The sequence below is a fragment of the Balaenoptera acutorostrata genome, chromosome 6 (genome assembly GCF_949987535.1).
Source record: "Balaenoptera acutorostrata chromosome 6, mBalAcu1.1, whole genome shotgun sequence".
In the NCBI taxonomy this organism is placed as follows: domain Eukaryota; kingdom Metazoa; phylum Chordata; class Mammalia; order Artiodactyla; family Balaenopteridae; genus Balaenoptera; species Balaenoptera acutorostrata.
The window spans coordinates 66,485,894-66,505,948 of NC_080069.1; the positions used below are offsets into that span (position 1 = coordinate 66,485,894).

At 37.5% G+C, this 20,055-nt stretch overlaps 1 protein-coding gene across 16 annotated transcripts in view; it reads left to right on the top strand.

Moving 5' to 3' along the window:
- The window catches only part of PTPRD (protein tyrosine phosphatase receptor type D), a 530,039-nt gene that overhangs the window by 475,736 nt on the left and 34,248 nt on the right, over nt 1–20,055 (top strand). For all 16 annotated transcript variants that reach the window (XM_057548419.1, XM_057548421.1, XM_057548420.1 and 13 more), the window contains 2 exons: nt 8,989–9,108; nt 9,629–9,783. In XM_057548419.1, the coding sequence (XP_057404402.1) occupies nt 8,989–9,108; nt 9,629–9,783 (275 nt within the window). The remainder of the gene's footprint in view (nt 1–8,988; nt 9,109–9,628; nt 9,784–20,055) is intronic.

The window sequence follows — 20,055 nt, forward strand, 5'->3', positions numbered from 1 at the left end:
CCGCTGTTCCCAGGATGGCACAACCGTGCATCCTAGTCAAGGGGAGAGCGTAGCTCAGAACATGGGGTTCTTTTGCACTTGCCTTTGACAGCATCTCCAGAATGGAGACCCTGACACAGGGAATGTGTTAATCAGTTTGCAAAAAGACCACAATAGAACATTCTGGCTGCTACTTTCACATATCTTGAAGCAATACAGTATGAAAATAGTGAGTAATGTCAACACGAGTTCCATGTAGTAATAATTATCACTAAATATAATATATTCTTGATAACCGCATTTCCTTCTGGTTTGGTTTTTCATTCTCCTTCCTCATTCTTTTCTACTTGGTGATGCTTGGGAACGCTCCCTTTAAAACCTACCGCCTGTGTTTCCCACCCTCTACTGTACCAAGGCTCACTCTCACCATCTCTCTGTGGTTGATAACAGCAGCAGGGCTTGTAACCTTTGCTGAGTTAGAATAGTTCACTCAAGCAAAAGGATACTGGGTTCATTAGCATGTGTTAGACATTTCACTGGTCTTTTGTTAGAGAATTGACCATTTTTAGCGTTTGGAGGGCTAAAGAAGCCCTTTACAAGTGTGAGGTATGGCTTAGGGCTTAAGGTGGCCATTTGAAAACTTAAGTTCTTTGATTTTGCAAATGCCATCACTCTCCCTCAAATGTGGCCTTGAAAGAATCCCAAACTTAAATCAGGAGACTATTTCCACAGTTGTAAGTTCACCACTTATCAACCCTGAAGAGAAAATGTGTAAGTTGAATATTTTCTTTGAGTTTCATTAGAAAAAAAAAAAAAATATATATATATATATATAAAGCTAAAAACTAGAGATTTTGAAGGTAAAGTTTGATTGCTGCCTGAAAATGCACAGATCAGGTTAAAGCCTTGTATACTATGTGACATGAGGTACGGTTAGTGGGTTTTATTCCACAGTTTCCATCTTTTTTGCCAAGTCCTCTCAAGTTCTGCAGAGTTCATTGATTCTGCAGCGAGTCATTCTTCTGCCCCAGAATGTGGTCTCTAATTGTTTCCATGTTTCATAACATGCCAATAAGCACATGAATTGGTTTGGGCAACCACATGGAGGGAAGAAAAAGTTCGGAAAAAATGAAGCACCGGTAGGAGAGCAAAATGTATACAGCTGGGATTTCCACTCCAAGGGTGTTATTTGTGGGCAACTGGGACACATGGTTGGCAAGCCTCACTTGAAGAATTGGAGTCTCTGAGGTAGGATTTGCCAAGGTGATTCCTGGCCCAGGAAGCTCTATTATTTAGTGGGTGATTGTTCACTTTTTTTTTCCCTTTATCTATCTGCTTTTTGCTGTTTCTCTTCAACTTTGTTTCCCATCTTGAGGTATACAAGACAGAGGGAACGTGTACACCTATGGCTGACAAATTCTTGAGCAGCCTTGATTAGTGTTAGAGGGTGAAATGGCTTCACCGAGGTTAAGGGATATTTGGCTTTCACTTGTCTTCCCAGCCTGCCTTCAGTCAGTTCCCATAGTTAACACTTATTGTTGCTTCATGTCTTGCAAGTTTTATAGTGGGAGTTGATTCACTTAAAGAGCGATTATTGTGGTGGTACTTAGTGCTATAAATGTCAAGGATGGGAGTGAAATTTTGACACCCAAAAAATGGGACATGATTTGAACTGTCATCCAATGTGGACCACATTGATTAGTTAGTAAAAGCATAGAATTAGAAGTGAAGAAGTCTATACTTGGTTTCCAGACTCTCTAAATCCCATTTTCTGTTCCCAAGTAGAGAACCAGACAACCCAGTTGATGGTATCCATTGCTAGAGCAGATCAAATGTTTTGTGCATCATGACTTACGTTAGGCCAGGAACAGGAAAATCCCTGCTCCAGTAAATATGGTTGTTTGTACTAATGAATGGAGGTTAGATGCTGTCGAGCCCAAAGGCACCAGGCTGGCATTAACTACACTATGTTAATAGTTTAGGGAGTTAAACTTGATGCTTGGCCAGTGGAGCACTTCTGACCTAAAGATCACTCACTCTTCCTGTGTCCTCTCCATTCCTCGAATGTCACCATAGTAAATTTACCCCAACAGAGAGTGACCGTGAGCTGGAGACATAGTCACACTTGCTTCTGTGGCTGAAGGCAATTCTGGGCAAAAAACAGCAAAAAAGGAGATTTTGATCAAACGTTTTCTTGTTTTTCTGTAAAACAAATCTTGAGATTCTTTGAAGATTATGAGGTTCTTTTGGGTTAAAAGTTGGCAGAATCCCGTTGAAGATTATAAATGGCAGTGTTATTGTTTTCATTGCTGTTATCGGTTTTGGAAGGCCCAGCCTTGGCCAGTGGCAGACTAATTCTTGGTCCCTCTGGTTTGTCAAGGTTCGGTAAGTTTAATGGAGAGCAAATGCTTTCCAAATGCCAGGTCTGTGTCCTTTTCCAAATAGAACTGGAAGTGCCAAAGGCCTTGAACATTTAATTTCTCAAACTGCAGCCTAAAGCACTGCCTATCTAGGGCAACAGAAACTGCTTTTTCCTTAAGCAACTGTAGGGATGGCAGTGCAAACATTGCCTTTGGAGTCTTTCTGATGTATGGGATTGTTTTTGAAAAGTGGTGGATACTTAATGTATATAGGACACTGGCAACAAAAAGAATGATACTCATGTTGGCAACCTAAAGGATGTTTGGGTCCTTATCTGGCAATTTCCACACTTTTGGTTTTCTCTTGTCAACAGACACAGTGTCAGATAAAAGAGAAAGAATCCCACCAGTTTCTTAACTGTTTGTTCGCTTCCTGGATTTTCTACCTTCTTTGCCCATCCCCCCTCCTCTATTTAGAATGGCAGCCTACTGATTCTGGCTCAAAACATTCCTCTTCAAGTGAATTAGACGACACAGCCCAAGGAATGAGCTGGACTGCGTGGGGGAGATGCAGCTGTGCTCCCAGCGACATAGTGCAAAGCCCCTCTTATTCTCCGCATTCATGTTTACAGCACTCCCAGGCTGGACTAAGCCACTTCTAAGATTTTGAGAAGTGTGGATTAATTTCTATGCCCAGGCAAGGCAGATATTCAGCTCGTATGCACCAGTATAGTTCTACTGGGTGTTAAAATTTTGAAATGTATCAATACTGGCTGGTATACAAACATTATCTTTTTATTGAAACTTTGTCACCTAATGATATTTCTCAGTGGCAGTGACACTGGAGCATTGCTGGACCACAGGCAGCCACTAGGCAGACAAAGACAGATGCAGAGGTGACAGTAAGGCTGTCTGAAGCACCCAGCCACTGCCAGCAGTGATTGGGGCTGAGGGGCCAACTCCACAGACCCAAACCATGAGGGAAGGGTTGATAGCCAAGTGCTACCTGGACATGAAAGAGAGGCATTTCACACAGTTTCCCTCTGGCTACAACAAAGTGCTAGACACTGGAGATATAATGGGAGAAATCATTGGAAAAGTTCAGTGCAGCTCCCTCTGTTAACCCCTGGTAGACACATTGTCTTATTCTGTTCGGGCTACAGTAAGAGAATGCTCTAGACTGGATGGGTTGTAAACAACAGAAGCTTATTTCTCACAATTCTGGAGACTGGGAAGTTTAAGATCTAGGTGCCACTTCCTAGTTCATAGAAAACTGTCTTGTATCCTCACGTGATGGAGGGGTGAGAGCTCTCTGGGGTTTCTCTTATAAAGCACTAATCCCATTCTATGAGGGCTCCACCCTCATGACCTATCACCTCGCAAAGGCCCCACCTCCTAATACCATCACATAGGGGATTAGATTTCAACACATGAATTTTGAGGGGACACAAATATTCAGTCCATAGCATACATCAAACAAAAGGGAATATCAGGTTTTTAAATTACTAAATGGTTTAGAAAGTGTTTGAACAGTTCAATGAACTGATAAGCAGTTTTATAATGTATAATTTGGTTTACTTAGAGAATCATATTTTTCAACATTATGGTTTTATTTATGAAAAGCTATTTCTATGCTGGTAGTCAAATGCTTTAATATCACTCTCATTTCAAGTATTCCATTGCCCTTGATTCTCCTCTAAATAGTGGTCTGCAAAGAGAAAATGAAAAGGGGAAATACACAAACAAGGCAGTTTTGCCGTTTGAAAATAGATATGGCTAAATATTGATATTAGTTCAGTAGAGAGAATGACACTATTACTGCAAGAGAAGAGAATCATTGAGATGATCTCTCCTTATTTTGGAAAAAACAGTTCAGCATATAATTCTTCTGTCCACTAAAATATATCCTAACATTTATCTGAAACTTTCATTATATCTTCCCTTATTAAATGTGTATTGATAGTTGTGTGTTAACATTTCCTTTTTCCCAATAATAACCCTGATTTGCATTATCTAATGTTAACATACTGTCCACTCCTTATAGAAGAACCCTCTGCCCAAACTTCCTAAATACTGATTTCCAGCCATTCTCAACAATAGTTATGGTTTTCCAGGTATCATTTATTGTCTATTCTAAATCCTTCTTTGGCTAAATAAGCTGGCCCTAGGCATGCTTTTCCAAATAACATGTGGCAAATGCATTTTGGTTCAGTGATGCTGGGACCCTTTGGAGGTATTGGTTTGTCGCATTTAGAATTCTGATGCTTCGCCATGCTGCCATGCTCAATAAGGCTTTGTTAAATTGAAATGAGGAGCTTTTGTTTTCATAAAGTTTTAGGCTATTTAAAAATAAGCCAACCTAGACCACAGTATAGTTGATTATAAAGTTGGCTTGCGCGTGTTGAGTGCCCACGGCGTGCCAGGCCATGTCCAAGATAAGCCATGTGGAAGTAACAATGGAACTAGAAGGAGAGCATTTCCCCCAAAGCACAGTCAGCAGACCTGCTGGATCAAATCCTACAAGATATTTCCAATAATGAGTTTTTCTTTTGAATATATTTAAATATGTTCTATCATTCCATCAAATTGCTTTTATTAGTTTGCCATGAAAGGGAGAAAATATTCCATAGCATACATGTAGCGATGGTCAACCTGGTCTTTCCACAATTATAGAGAAATGAAAGCTTACATTCAAAGCTTCTTATCACACAAGGGGAATCCCTTTGTGATAATAAAAAGAAATATCTCCCCCAAATTCAGCCAGGAATCTGAACTGTCTCATTCAGTTTAGGCCTCAAGTAGAGTTACGGGGCCATGTTTCTAAACCAGAGCCTGGGTAGTGAGTTCTGCTCCGCTCCTTTTCTACCTCAGAGTCTAGTACATTCTCTTCTCACAGCAGGCTGGGGTCCAGGTGCATTAAGGGAGTTGTTTGCAATCTCACAACTACCTACTTGAAAAAACAGGAAATGTAAACACACCTCCATATTTAGTCAATAAGACTGATGGATTGGGGGTGGGACTGCGTTTTTCACTATGACCGTCCCCATAGGCCCTCACACCTTACCGTCCATCTAGAACATCCTAAATACATATCTGCTGGGATGAATAACATATTCATTTTTTCACATTCAGAATGTTTATAACATCCACCACAAAAAAATTGAGAACATAATCTACTTAATAGTTAATAACAACTATTCCCATTGGATACCTATTTGCACTGGCCATTGGGTTCAGAGTTTCAGGTGCAAGATTTTTGAGCCTTACAATAGCCCTGTCGTGCTGGAGATAATCATTCCCATTTTATAGAAGAGGCCACAAGGCTTTGGTGCTGGAAATAGAGAAGCAGCTTACTAGGCAACCAGTGAGACTGCCTGACCTTCCATGCATCAGTCCTGAAGGCCACTTGTAGTCACTTCAGAATCAAATAAGCAAAGACAGAAATCAGTATTTTTACTCACTAGCTCTGGCCTTCTCGTTCTATATACCCAAAGGGGAGCCTCCTACACATCTCATTTCTCACACTCAGCTCTATGAATGAAGCCTAACAAGTAGGAACTCTCTAGAAATACACGTCTCAGTTCTCACACTCAGCTCTATGAATGAAGCCTAACAAGTAGGAACTCTCTAGAAATACCTTCTGAGATTTTTCCCCCAGGAAAAAAATGGTGGGGGAGGGGAGCGGTTATTGTCAAAAAAACATCTCAAGATAGGAGAATGGAGCTAGTTCATGCGCATTAACTGATTAGAAAGAAATAACTTCTATTATTTTCCCGCATCCTTTTTAATTTTTTCCTCACTAGACTTCTGACTCGCTCTCTAACATTAAAATCAGAAATTATTTGTTTAGTGTACGGCTGAAAACGAAAGGCTTAAAGGAGTATTTGTCAGTAAGTCTAAGCCCTTAAATTTAGCCCTCAGAACTTGGGGGAAACCTGTGCAGGCTACTCAGAGAATGAGGTGGAGTAAAGAAGTGCCGGGATCCTCGCTACTGAAGGGAGAATGTGTCTCTGTAGCTATTGAGAGAGCTCAGGGAGTACTTCTAATCCCACTGCTGAGACTGCATGTGTGCATGTGTGCATACATTAGAACGTTTATTTTTTTATAAACTCCCCTTGCGAAATATTTCCTGAGAGAAAACGGCAATGTTTAAATATATTGGCTTCTTAAAAAATGGCTCCTAGTTTCTACAGTGCACTTAAAACATTTTAGAGGATTTCTTTTAGTAAAGAGTAAGGTTAGAGTACATTATTTAAAATGAGTACAAGAACTTTTGTTTTATTCTTTTAGTTAAAAGTGTTCACAATATTTACTCCTTATAGTAATGTTTTGTGGTAATTTTTTTTTCCTAAAGATGTCAGAGTCTAAGCCAAAGATAGTTACAGTTCTCAAACTTATTACTAGAAGTATGAGAATAATTAGTATAAATTTAAGTTTTCCTACATCTTAGGTATGGAGTGGATTTGTAGATGGAAAGTCACTCAATAATGGAGTCATTTTTCCAGAGGTCACATAAAGCCTGGCTTATGGTTCTTCTTTTCCTTTGCCTTATCTCACCAAAAGGTCTGAGGATAACCAATTCCCAGCTTTGAAACATAATTACATTGAATTGGGTTCAGTACATTGTACTGACCTTCTAGTTCATTTTGTTGCATTAACTTGCTGTTTTTGTGCCCGCCATAGTGGTGTTTGTCCTCGTGGGATTTGACCTGTTGGTTTTGACTTGAAAGGGTTGATGTCCAGCTGAAACTGTTAAATAATGAGTTTGAGTTTCTCTCTTGATTCCTGAACTCAGTACATTGCTGGCATCCCTTCAAATGCTGCAATAAGAGGCCTCCAAAGTTTCTTTTGTCTTTTGCAGCGAGACATCAACTTGACATCTATTTCATGGTTTAAAACAGAGCCTTTGACTTAATTTACGTGATTTTTTTTCCATCTGAATTATGGCTACTTAAGTAATGTTGGCTCTATTAGGGTAGTAGCCTTTGCTAAGTTTGTCCAGATACGACTTGGGTTTTAATGGATGGCCAGAGAACATATAGAGGTACCCAACCCTGGTCTTGCTACATCAATATTCTCCTTAAAGAACTGTCTTTCCCTTGTGTTATTTTTAACTTAGAACATATGGCAGAAATATAAAACAGAAGAATATTTTGTGCATCTAGAAAATGCAAGTCTTTAAAAAAAAAATCTTACTAAGACACAAAGTCTCCATTTTACTGTGAACCACTTTTGTTTGTTTTTCATAAAATAGATAATGTTTGTGTGGGTCTCACAGTTGAAATAAAGGCACAGAAGTCAAACCTTGAGAATGCAGTCTCTGCTTTACTGTGTAACTGTACCTTCTCTTTTATCTAGTCTAGGAAATTGTGTAGAGGATTAACCCTCTCCCTTTTCAGAACATCCAGTATCTAGAAATAGGCTGAGTCCTTTGAGCAGCAGATGCTTTAGGTGTGAAACAGAAAATTACAATATTATTTACAGAATGCTAGTAATATTCATATTCAACATAAAAGCAAATAATTATCTAGTAATTCTATTCACTGGGCCAAAAAATTCTAGTATCTATGGTAATAATGCCTCATTGCTTTTGTTTAAATCCAAAGATTGTAACTTTCACATATTTCTTTTTCAAGCAGAAGATGTACTTTCTAATATAAAATACTACTAGATTTCTTTACCTAGAGAAATGTATTTTCGTTGGCTTCAATTAAGAACTACTCCCATTTTTTTTCTTTTAATGTGATATAGAAAGGGTAAATATATTCTGATCTATGGTCTTACTAGAAAATATAGTGTTGTCTTTGCTATTTTTCATTACACTTTTTAATGCCCAAAGGACACATCTAGTAAATTGGAGGCTTACTGCAGACTTGGAATTATTCTTTGTTGCATGTTGAAGTAATTGGGTTGAATACTTTTTATGTGCTTTTGTTGTTCAACTCCACATAATAATTGTAGATTATTCATCTGAAATGAATGGATTTTAAATTATTTAAACTTTGCCACTGCTAAGGGTCACTGTGTGACCCTCTGAGACTTTTTAAAGGACAGCTCTTTTCCCCCTAGACTTTACAGATTTAATTTGTTTTTGATACACATACCATTTATCCTATATTTAAAAATTCTATGTTGTTTGTTATACTTTCATAGATTTACAAATTATTTCTACTTTTCTTTAAACAAGCGTATTTGGAGATGGTGATAGCTCAAGATGAAACAGGTTGTGCCTTTTAAACCTTGATGGATGAACGCTAATTATCTCACCATGTCATTTAAGTGCCTAAGTGTAACCTTTCTGAAATGATTCTTAATGTCTATCCCAGAACAAATTTGTGTTTTCTTTTCAAGTACTCTGAAGTTTCAAATACCTCTCTCCTTATTTTACTCAGCGACAATCTGCAATTTATTTTTCTCCAGGAAAATTGAATCTGTTACTGCTTAGTATTCCTACCAGTTTGAAAAATGTGGTTTACATTGGCATCAGAGCAGCAATTTACATATATTGGGATAACAAGAATGCACGCCAGAAAAAGATCAACATAAAATGAAATGCAGAAAAGCTGTTTTACTTCAACAGCAACTCAAAGTAAAACTAATAGAGAAATTGATGAGGATCTGCCCTGAATGTGTCACTTGTTTCTTCTAGGTGAAGTGTGACCAGTATTGGCCCAGTAGAGGCACAGAAACCCATGGGCTTGTCCAAGTGACGCTGCTAGATACCGTGGAGCTGGCCACGTATTGTGTTCGAACGTTTGCACTTTACAAGGTTTGCTTTTTATTTTTTTCCCTCCCTTTCCCCTTTCCATTATTTAAAGAAAACTCTTTTCTTTTGAGAAATCGAATATCTCAAGGCTTTACTTAAATCTTGATTCTACTGGCAACAATGAAGAATGAAATAATTCTTCCATTATCGCTCAGCAATTTTTCTCCTTGTCTGGTGATTTATCAGTAAATATGGAACTCTTGCTCTGAATGAAAGTCTCAGCAAATGAAGAATAGGTGAAGAAGAACTAGTTCTTTCTGTAAAATATAACAGGAGTGCTCCTGATAGTTAAACCTGAAAAATGAATGCTTCTCACCTAGGAATTTTGTCTTCCTGAGCAAATATTTGTCATTTACAAATAGCTTGAGGTTTATAACTCCAAAGAGTGTGTCTTCCCAAAGGATATAGGGCAGGGGAAGGAACTAAGATAGCACATCTCTGTGTTACCTCTTGCATGTTATTATTCATCATGAAAACCTGAGGCTAGGAACACAGAATTTCAGCCAGTGTTCCTACTTCACAGAACGGTTCAAGTGAGAAGAGAGAAGTAAGACAATTCCAGTTCACCGCCTGGCCTGATCACGGTGTTCCAGAACACCCAACACCTTTTCTAGCTTTCTTACGGAGAGTCAAAACCTGTAACCCTCCTGATGCAGGTCCGATGGTTGTGCACTGCAGGTAAGAACCTCTGAGAGCATTTTTCTCGCAGTCAGAAGGTTTGTGGGGAGACAGAAAACCGAACGATGCCTCATTGGATATTCTGTTTCCAACCTCTTGATACTCTGGGATAGCAACTGCCTTCATAAAGAATACAGGTAGTCTTTTTTGGTCAAATGAGGCCTCTACTAACATTAATAGGAAGGATTTGATACAGTGCATACGCCCCCTGGGAGATAAAGGCAACTATGACCCATGGTATTTTCTCTTTAGAGCAAAAATAAATATATTCTTTCAAAAAATATATATATATGAATTGTTTGACAGGCTCTTGTGGGCTGGGCTGATCCAACCTTTTTACTATTTATAGGGAAAAAGTGCTGAACAAAATATTGATAATATTGTAAACCTACAAGTTTAGAGAGAGAATTTCTTACTGCATATTAGTATTATCAAGTCACATATAGAAAATATACTATTTTGAGCTTTAAAATTTTATTTAATAAAATATATACGAAGATCTACAGTTCGGAAGAATTTATGTTATGTACTTGGAGGTAATGAACCCATATTTCTCTTGAAATGTATAATTTATTATTTTGTACTTTTAATTCTAACATTCTCTATATCATCGCTCAGATTCTACTATATATAAGTGTTCATATATTTTTAATACTAAACTGATTTCTTCTAGTTTCCTGGATTCCTCTCAAGTATCATTACTAACAGATTATTAAAGATATCTAGTTAGATTCTGTTTATTACTATATAAATTACGGTTCATGTAACTTCATAAGACTTTTTTGTAACCTAAGTAATTCAAATATGAGAGAACACGGCTTCTTGCACAGATAAGTAAATTTATAGTTTAGAAGTACATAAAAGAGGAAAGGAAGCATCTATCATAAACCACTTCTATCATTACTTAATAGTATAACTTTCATTCACATCCCATATTATACTATAGCATAATGTAGTAGATCTTAGAAATAGGGTCTATTTTTATAAAAAGTTGGGGACAATGGATGGATCAGAATAAAAGCAATAAAATTCACCTGACTAATCCATGCTAGAGGGGTAATCGTTAAACAATGGCCTGGCAAATTCCAAGCAAGATAATGTTTAATTTCTCTTTTCCAGCATTTTTCCCCAACAAAAACGAATAATAACCTTACCTTATATTCACTGAGTATTTTACAAATTCCAAAGCACTCCCCCACGCTTTACTGTGTTTGACGTTCTTAACAATATGTCAGGTTGAGAAGAGAACATAAGAGAGGCTACAGGGTTTGATTCAAGTAAGATAGCTGAGAAGTTGGAGGAACAATCAGCCTCACCTTATAATCAAGTTCTTGCTCCTCTTTAATCAGGACAGGGGCCTTTGAGGACCTGCCACTATGTTGCAGTTTTCTGCATGATTCTGAAACAGTATAAATTATTGTTATTAACTTGAGCAAATTATTATTAATTGAACAAATACTTTTGCATCATGAAATCAGATTTCTGGTTGGTTTCAGCAGGCAGTCTGTGTACTCTGTTACACATACTTCTTTGCAGACCTGAAAGAGCCACTGAACCTGGTTACATGGTGCCCCTGCTCAGCACAAAATCAACTTGATTATGAAGTTCACACGTGAAATGGTTTCAGATGGAGTTTGGGCATAGGAGAGAAAACGGAGAGTTTGGCCTCACTCAAGAAATGTTGCCTTCATAGGCCTACTGGCAAAAATGCAATTCACGCAGATGCATACGTGCATACACACAGACGTATGTGTGTTTATGTACATACACACAAACACATATACATTTTATATATATAAAATAATAGGAACAAAAATTAGGGAAACCTAACTTGGAAGTTTTCATTGAAAAGAAGTGTTATGATATTTGCACTGTATTTTGAAATAGAGTACGTTCCCTCTTTCAAAATGTGCTTCCCACTTCTATAAATGAAAGTGGAGGCCCTGGAAAACTAAAATAAATAGAATGATAATTTTAAAAATGCAATTTGCCCTCTGTTGATCATAAGCAAGGTATATGGCTTTATGATAGGTACTTGGAGGGCTCCAAAAAACTTTGCAAGCAAGTAGGAGAGAGAAGATAGCTATAATGCCTTATTCTGAGAAAATACATACTCTCCCCCCAACACACGCCCCGATGTTATGTTAAGCCTCCTGGATTCACCTCTGAGAGGTACAGACAACTCGGGAGAAATAAAGAAACAAAGATTAATGTGCAGAGCTAATAGCTGCTGACATTTGGAAGTGCTATGCCTGAGGCTCCAGAGAAGCTAGTATTGAAACAAACACCAGAAGAGTTGGTATATTGGTGGAAGAAATTCGTTAGCCACTTTGAAACAGTGAAGGAAAGATGCAGCATAAGCTGAGCTCTGGGAAATGATCTGTGTTCACCCAAAGGTAACCTCACGTGTCTGATAAGAAATCTTGGACTCTTTGAGAGAGGCCGCATCCACACTGCCAACTTCCAAAGCATCCCGAATCTTTGACTTGGTTACCAGTATGTTAAAACCCAAGAGCATAATTTTCCTGACAGAGTGGCAGTGGACAGTCATTTGAGATAACAACTGCTCCTGTGGTATCCCAGAAATGCTGGTTTAAAAATCATCTCTAAGCAGGAAGGAGAGTATGCAGAAAGTGACACTAGCCATGTCACAAAGGGATCCTGATTAGTTACCATGATCATGTTGCAGATAATCACAGAAAATACTCTGGAGTTTAAACACTGCATTTCATGTTGTGATTTCTCTTATGATGGACTTGAATTTTTTTCTCTGTAATGAAGAAGTAGGGACAAAGTCAAAGTAAGTCTAAGCCTTCTGCCAAACAGATCCTGTGACAAAGGAAGAGTTTCTAAAAGAAGTCTGGTGGTAGATAAAAAAAAGAGGATGGGACTGGAAAAAGAGAAAATTCATTTTCCTCCAATAGTTTTGTCTTAAGTAATAAACGTGACAGGACTAAAAAGCCATTATGAATAAAATAAATTCTAACAATCAATAATAAATAAGAGTCATGAGAATAGACTAGTGCAACAAGCAGAGACAAGACCTTGGAAGGTCAAGGAGAAGGACAGAGTCTACCACATTTCTAAAAGAGGGAATGTCTGTTTCAACAGACATAGGAGAAAAGACCAACTCTAGCTATCAGTCACTTCATACAGAACATGTAATCTCAACTTTAAGAGTGCACACTCTGGAGTGACACACTGCCTGGGTAAAACTCTGGTTTGTTCACTCATTGGCTGTGTGCCTCTGGGCAAGTTATTTCCTATCTGTTAGCCTCTGTTTCTTCCCCTGTAAAATGGGGTAACCCTACTCATAGCAATGAGAATTTGATGAAGATTAAATGAAGTGATATACGTAAAGCACTTAGGACAGGGCTTTTTATATAGAAGTATGCAAGAATGTTAAATTATTCGTATATTAATTATTGAGTGAGTTTTCAAAGATATATTTGTATTTCTAACTCTAGGGAGAAAAATTCAATATGAACTTGGATATTATCTATATGACATGAGCCATCCATCCTATGAATAACTAGATGTTTATAAATATCCAAATATTTAATTGAATAGGTTTTTTAAATTTAGATATTTTCCATCATGGAAATGCCATCAGCTATTTTACAGTGACAGAGACCATTTTAAAGCTACGGGTTAGAATCTTTTATAATAGTAAATCTGTTCTCAGAAAGACCTGAGAAACCATTGAACTCTTAAAATGATGCTGTTAAGGATACATAGAAATTAACGCTGTGGTTCTTAAGGCCTTCAAGATAAAGACTGAATTTAGCATTACATTCGTGGCCATTTATCATCAAGGCTGATCTCGCCCTTCACGCCTCACTGTTCCCTCTCTCAGCCACCTCCCACTAGGTATACATTCCAAGTACTTTCATCTCTGGCCCTCGGCAAATGACGTTTATCCACTCTAGAATTTCACCTATTTCCCTTTTCTACCTGATGATGTGCAACCCTGATTCATAATCTAACTTAAATATTACTTCCTCTGTGTATTGCAAAGGCTGCAGACTGGCCTCAGATGATTTTGTTAATACACGTGGTAATTTTTTTTTAACTTTGAACTTGAATGCCTTTAAGCTGGCATGCACTATCCAGTTTTCCAAACCCTCCCCACTCATATTTTTTTTTTTTTTTTTTTTTACACACAACTCAGCTCATCTATTTATAGGAATTGCTTCATCTTGTAGACATTTGAGCCAAAACCCTGGAGAAAATTTTTAAGCTCATTCCCCATTCCTCTTCCCACAGGAAGAACTGAACCTTCTATCCTCTCAGCTCTCATAAAATAGTTTTACACTTAGCCTATTCGGCTGTCCGTGTGCAGATCACATATGCCTTGCAGTCGTAGAGGGCATGGGCTATAGATTACGCACAACTGTATCTCAGCTCTTACGTTGTAGTAGGTGCTCAATAGTTGCTTGCTGAAGTTAATCAAATTCCATATGGTGTTTCAGGAATTTTTTTTACAGAAACAGTATGATAATTTCAAGGCTGGACTGGTTTTGGTTTTTGATTTTTTAACAGGAGACTATATTTTTGTCTCCTTAATGTTGGAGTAATTTTTTTTTTACAGCTTAATTATTTTAAATTGCCTTTATCTTTCTAATACCTGTTTCTGAATCCCTTTTTCTACTACTGTACATTTTATGTCCTTTCCCACATGCCCTTCATTCCATGATTAAATATAGACATAGCTCTCTGCTTTTGTGTCAAAATAATATTTAAGGATATTGAACCCTTAATCGACATCAAGTAATCTTTCCTCTAACTGGAGAGGCCCTCCTCTAAGTGTTTTATGTGTGTTATTGCATTTTTCCCCCAAGCATCTACAGAGGTAGGAACCTTATTCTCCCATTGCACGCATACAAAAAAAACACAGGCCAAGAAAAGTCAACTTAATTGTCTGAACTCTTGCCATTAGCGGTGCCAAAGCAATTACGTGCCCCAAGCTGCCTGGCCCTATGGATCAAGTAAATTCTCCAGTTTATACATCACTTGATGGTCCTCAGCTTCTCCTCTGGCCAACCACGTGGAGGGCATTTCACTTTTAGACTTACCCTGATGACTTGGTCAGCAGAGCCACTCCTTCCTTTCTGACTCCACCTCACAGTGCATATTCTAGCCTTGATTTCACTCTTTCTACATCAAAGGTGATTGCCAGCAAGTGAGTCTCTGCTACCACTCAGTCATTTTAACATAATCACAACAGCTACCAATTACTGAGCCATTACTATTTTCCAAGCAACACTAAGCACTTAAGTGTTCACTCATTTAATCCACAAAACAATATATTTTACTTGTAAAGCACATTTAAGCACAGGGAGGTCATAGGTGATTTGCTCAAGGTCAAACAGCTCATAAATTGAGGACTTATTTCAAAGTCCATGACCTGCTAACTCACCATTATATCCAGTTCAGACTCTTTTTGTTGCAGAAAGTACCTTAGTTCCTTATGCATAATGTCTTACAACATATTTGTTGACCACATGGTTGTCAGGCGGATATTTGCCACTGTCTCTTTACAAATATCTACTCAGTGCTAGAGATATGCAATATTTTTTCTCCTTATTTATAAAATTTGGTTTTGAAAGAGACTAAGGGAGAGAAGTTTCAGGCTATTTATTTTCACAGATGTTATACTTTACATTTCCCCATATTATTTTAATCTTCCTCTTAGAAAATAAAGACACTTTGTTTCTTTTTTTTTTCCTTTTTGAGCCCTATTCTTTGTGTGTGTGTGTGTGTGTGTGTGTGTGTGTGTGTGTGTGTGTGTGTGTGTTTTAGAATTGGTGGTTTATATTCTACTAGTACCAAAGGGATACAACAACCAATTTGCTAAGTAGTTGCTTCTTGTTATGAGTGAATAAATTGGGATGAAGCTATAATTTCATTGAGTCAATTATAAAACCTTGACTCATGATACTAACTGAGAGTCACATTAACCCCTTTTAGGACCAGGGGAATATATTTTCTTCATAGGAGATATGTATTCATTTATGAATAAATGTGAAAGAAGGATAGATCAAGACCCCCTACCCCTGCATCTGTCTTTTAAATGAAACAATCCCAAGGGGAGTAAAATAGATCTTCTGAGGGTAATTTAAATATTTTACATCATAGAATCAAACCAGTCTTCAAAACTGAAAGGAACAGGAACTGTGGGCCAGAAGTAGATAATGTCCTAGAAGCATCAATTGGCCACTAGGGGTGACCCGGTAAAAATCAAATGACAATTTGGGGTTGGAAAGATTCCCAAGATCTAATCTTCATAATATTTTTTGACTTTATAGGTGAAAGCAGAACCAAGAAACTACTTAGATCATATTCATAGTATAACCACTTACTCCTAATTCCAGCCCAATATTGACAAAAATAGCCTTTTCAAGGTCAAGGGATTTTGGAAAGCATTGCATATGAGCATAAAAATAAAAGACCTGTGATCCAGAGGAGCTAAGAGTGCTGTGGAAAATTGTTTAATGCATTTTTAACCATTCATTCTACATTCCATCCTTTATTCTTCCCAATGTTCCATTCAAATATCTCTTTAGATCAAAGACCGTAAGTATTGCCAAAGCATGTGATAGTTTTGAGATGCTGACAAGTGTGAACCATTGACCCATATTTTCCTTAAACCTGGGATTCGTTTTCATGTCTAAGTTAAGTAATAAGAGAAGCTAGCCTTCTACAGATGAAAGACTGGATTGTTTAAAGTACCAACATCTCTGGATAAGAAAATGGATGGACTATACAAAGTATGTCCTTATTTATGGAAATATTTTAAGGAGAGGAGAAATAATTATACCTTGTGGAAACCATTATGCCCGGTTCTGTTCTTATATATCAATAATTCTGCATAAAAAAAGCAAATATTTAGTTTATGAAACAACATGATGATACAAAACAAGAGGCCAGATCTTCAACATTCTGATGGCAGAATCCTATAAGAGAAAAATGCCTTACCTCCACTGAAATAGTTAAAAAGTAATTGACTCAAAAGAAAACATTAAAAGAAATTACACAGTGGCCCCCATAGATGTAAAATTTAAAACACACACTGAAGGAGTTTGGGGTACTGGCTGTCTGGTGAAATGGAAAATTTGTTTGGAAAAAAAGCATTATAAAGGCAGTAGAGGAGAGGTGAGACCAATATTATAAGAAACTAACTTCAAAGTCATATATTAGATCTATAATATGAAAAATCCCTTCCAGGGCAACTGAGAAACTATCACCTTCCCATTCTCATTCCATCCCCAAGAAGGGCAACCAAATCACTTTTGTGTAGGAATGTGACAATTTAAGAGCATCTTCCCACCCTTTATTGGATTTAATCCTTATAAGGAGAATGGTAGGTTGCATTATTACCATCCTCACTATACAGATAAGGAAACTGAGACTGAAAAGTCTCAATTTGCTATAGTGACTTGCTGTAGACCACATTTTTAACTAGTTTTATGATTCAAGGGGTGAGAACCCATGTTTTATGATTCAAGGTCTTCTCCTCTTACCTTAACTGCCATTCTCTATTTTGCTCAGTTTATGTTATACACATGAGAGCAGACCTGTCCTCAGCCAATAACAGAGCTGGCTTTTAGCAGACCTGAAAGCCCCTTTGGGGGCAGCACTGCACGGTGGTGAAGACTGTGCACTTGAAATCAGCTTTCTAGAGTTCAAATCTCAGCTGCACCATTTACTACATCTCTGACCTTGGGCAAGTTAATTAACCTTTCTAAGCCTTGACTTCTGTTCAGTAAACTGGGGATAATAGTAGTATGTCCTTTGTAGTATTGTTTATAAAGATTAAATAAGATATGTCTACAGTGATAATTAGCCAGCTATCAGCCACATGGAAGTCAATAAATGTTTATATTTTTTGATATTTTTATTATCATTAAAACACATTACGTGTTTTACCTCACATAAAATAGGTGGTTGTTTAAATTGGGTTTATTATTAGAAAACAACAAAGAATACTATCAAACAACAAAGAAGAAATGTGAGCTTGACTTCTATGTAATTTGTGATTTAGAAGAATAGAAAATGAATGTGTGTGCGTGTATTAACCTAGAAAGTGAGTAGCAACTAGAATATTTAACACTTTAAAAATGCATAAGTACTATAATAATTATTTAATTGAACTGAAAAAAAAATTCTTATTAGAACGGATTGTTACTGTAAGACCAGTTTTCTCAACCTCAGCACTGTTGACATTTGAGTCATGAAACTTCTGTTTTGAGAGACTGTCCTGTGCATTGTGGGAGGTTTAGCAGGATCCCTGGCCTCTGCCCACCAGATATCAATAGCACCCTCCCAACAGCTGTGACAATCAAAAATGTCTTCAGTCATTGCTGAATGTCCCCTTGGGGGCAAGGTCACCCCTAGTTGAGAACCACTGCTATATGGCAATGAAACTGATTTTTGACTGTGGCAGAAGGTATGCATCCAAGTGATAGCCCACCTCAAAGCTGTTAAAGCTTGAAAAACCTTCTTTGAATGGCTCTCTTATTATAAGCATTAGGAAAAACTTCTCTCTGAGACTTACATTAAGAATCACTTTTTAACTCATATAGGGAACTAAGCTCATTACTTTAAAAATCACCCAATATTCCCTACCTTGATCATCTACCATACAAACCAAAGACTTGGCTCTAGATGTCTCTTGGTACTTAAAAAATAAACAATTCCAACATCAGTAATTATCAGAGAAATGCAAATCAAAACTACAGTGAGCTATCACCTCACACAGGTCAGAATGGCCATCATCAAAAAGCCTACAAACAATAAATGCTGGAGAGGGTGTGGAGAAAAGGGAACCTTCCTGCACTGTTGGTGGGAATGTAAATTGATACAGCCACTATGGAAAACAGTATGGAAATTCCTTAAAAAACTAAAAACAGAACTACCATATGACCCAACAATCCCACTCCTGGGCACATATCTGGAGAAAACCATAATCTGAAAAAATGCATGCACTCCAATGTTTACTGCAGCACTATTTACAATAGCCAAGACATAGAAGCAGCCTAAATGTCCATTGACAGATGAATGGATAAAAAAGATGTGGAAAATACAATGGAATATTACTCAGCTATAAAAAAGAATGAAATAATGCCATTTGCAGCAACATGGATGAACCTAGAGATTATCATAGTAAGTGAAGTAAGTCAGGCAGAGAAAGACAAATATATGATATCACTCATATGTGGAATCTAATTTTTAAAAAATGATACAAATGAACTTATTTACAAAACAGAAACAAATTTACAGATATCGAAAACAAACTTATGGTTACCAAAGGGGAAACGTGGGGGAGGGATAAATTAGGAGCTTGGGATTAATGTGTACACACTACTATATATAAGATAGATAACCAACAAGGAGCTGCTGTGTAGCACAGGGAACTCTACTTAACATTCTCTGATAACCTATATGAGAAAAGAATCTGAAAAAGAATGAATAGATGTATATGGATAACTGAATCACTTTGCTGTACACCTGAAACTAACACAACATTGTAAATAAACTCTACTCCAATTAAAAAAAAAAAAATCCACCTTCAAGGACAAAAATGCGCCACCATTAGGAAATTCAAAAGAACAGGCGATAGGCTTTTAACTCTGCTGCCAAAAAGGAGGTCCAAAACTACTTTTGCACCATGGCAGCACTGCTGCAGTAAATCTTCAGCCTCCAAAGGTGGCTACTTTTAAAAGCCATGCTCTTTGGGCTTGATAAATGCTGATCTTTTTTGCCAGGGTATCAGTCACATTGCTTCATATCCATACTTGGTATGAACATCCTGCATTCTGGCAGTTCAAAACAATAAGCTCTCGGAATGCCCTTAAGTGTCATATGACTCAGTGGCTGTCCCCTTTTTCAAAATCTAGTGGAGGCCAAAATGAAAGATTAGATGGATAGAAGAAAAGTGAGTCATAATGTCTGACCCCCTGCCCAAGCTTGCAGGTCCTGAAATCCCTTGCTCTTTGATTTTGGGGGATAGATATTTCTGGGATAGCACACTGTGTTTTTAAATCACAGGTTTTATTGAAGATAAGTTTTTTGTGAAATAAACACTTTTCACTTATATTTTTCTATACCTTTTTCCAAGGGGCCTGTGCAGTCTCTCTCTTCCCATCTCACCTCCCTCTATACTTCTACCACTATCCCCCCTCCAAAAAAAATTCCTTCTCTATCTTTCATTCCATTGAGAGAGGGTCAGTAGTTGAGACTTTCACTGGCCAAAGCGGAGCTTGTAGTGTC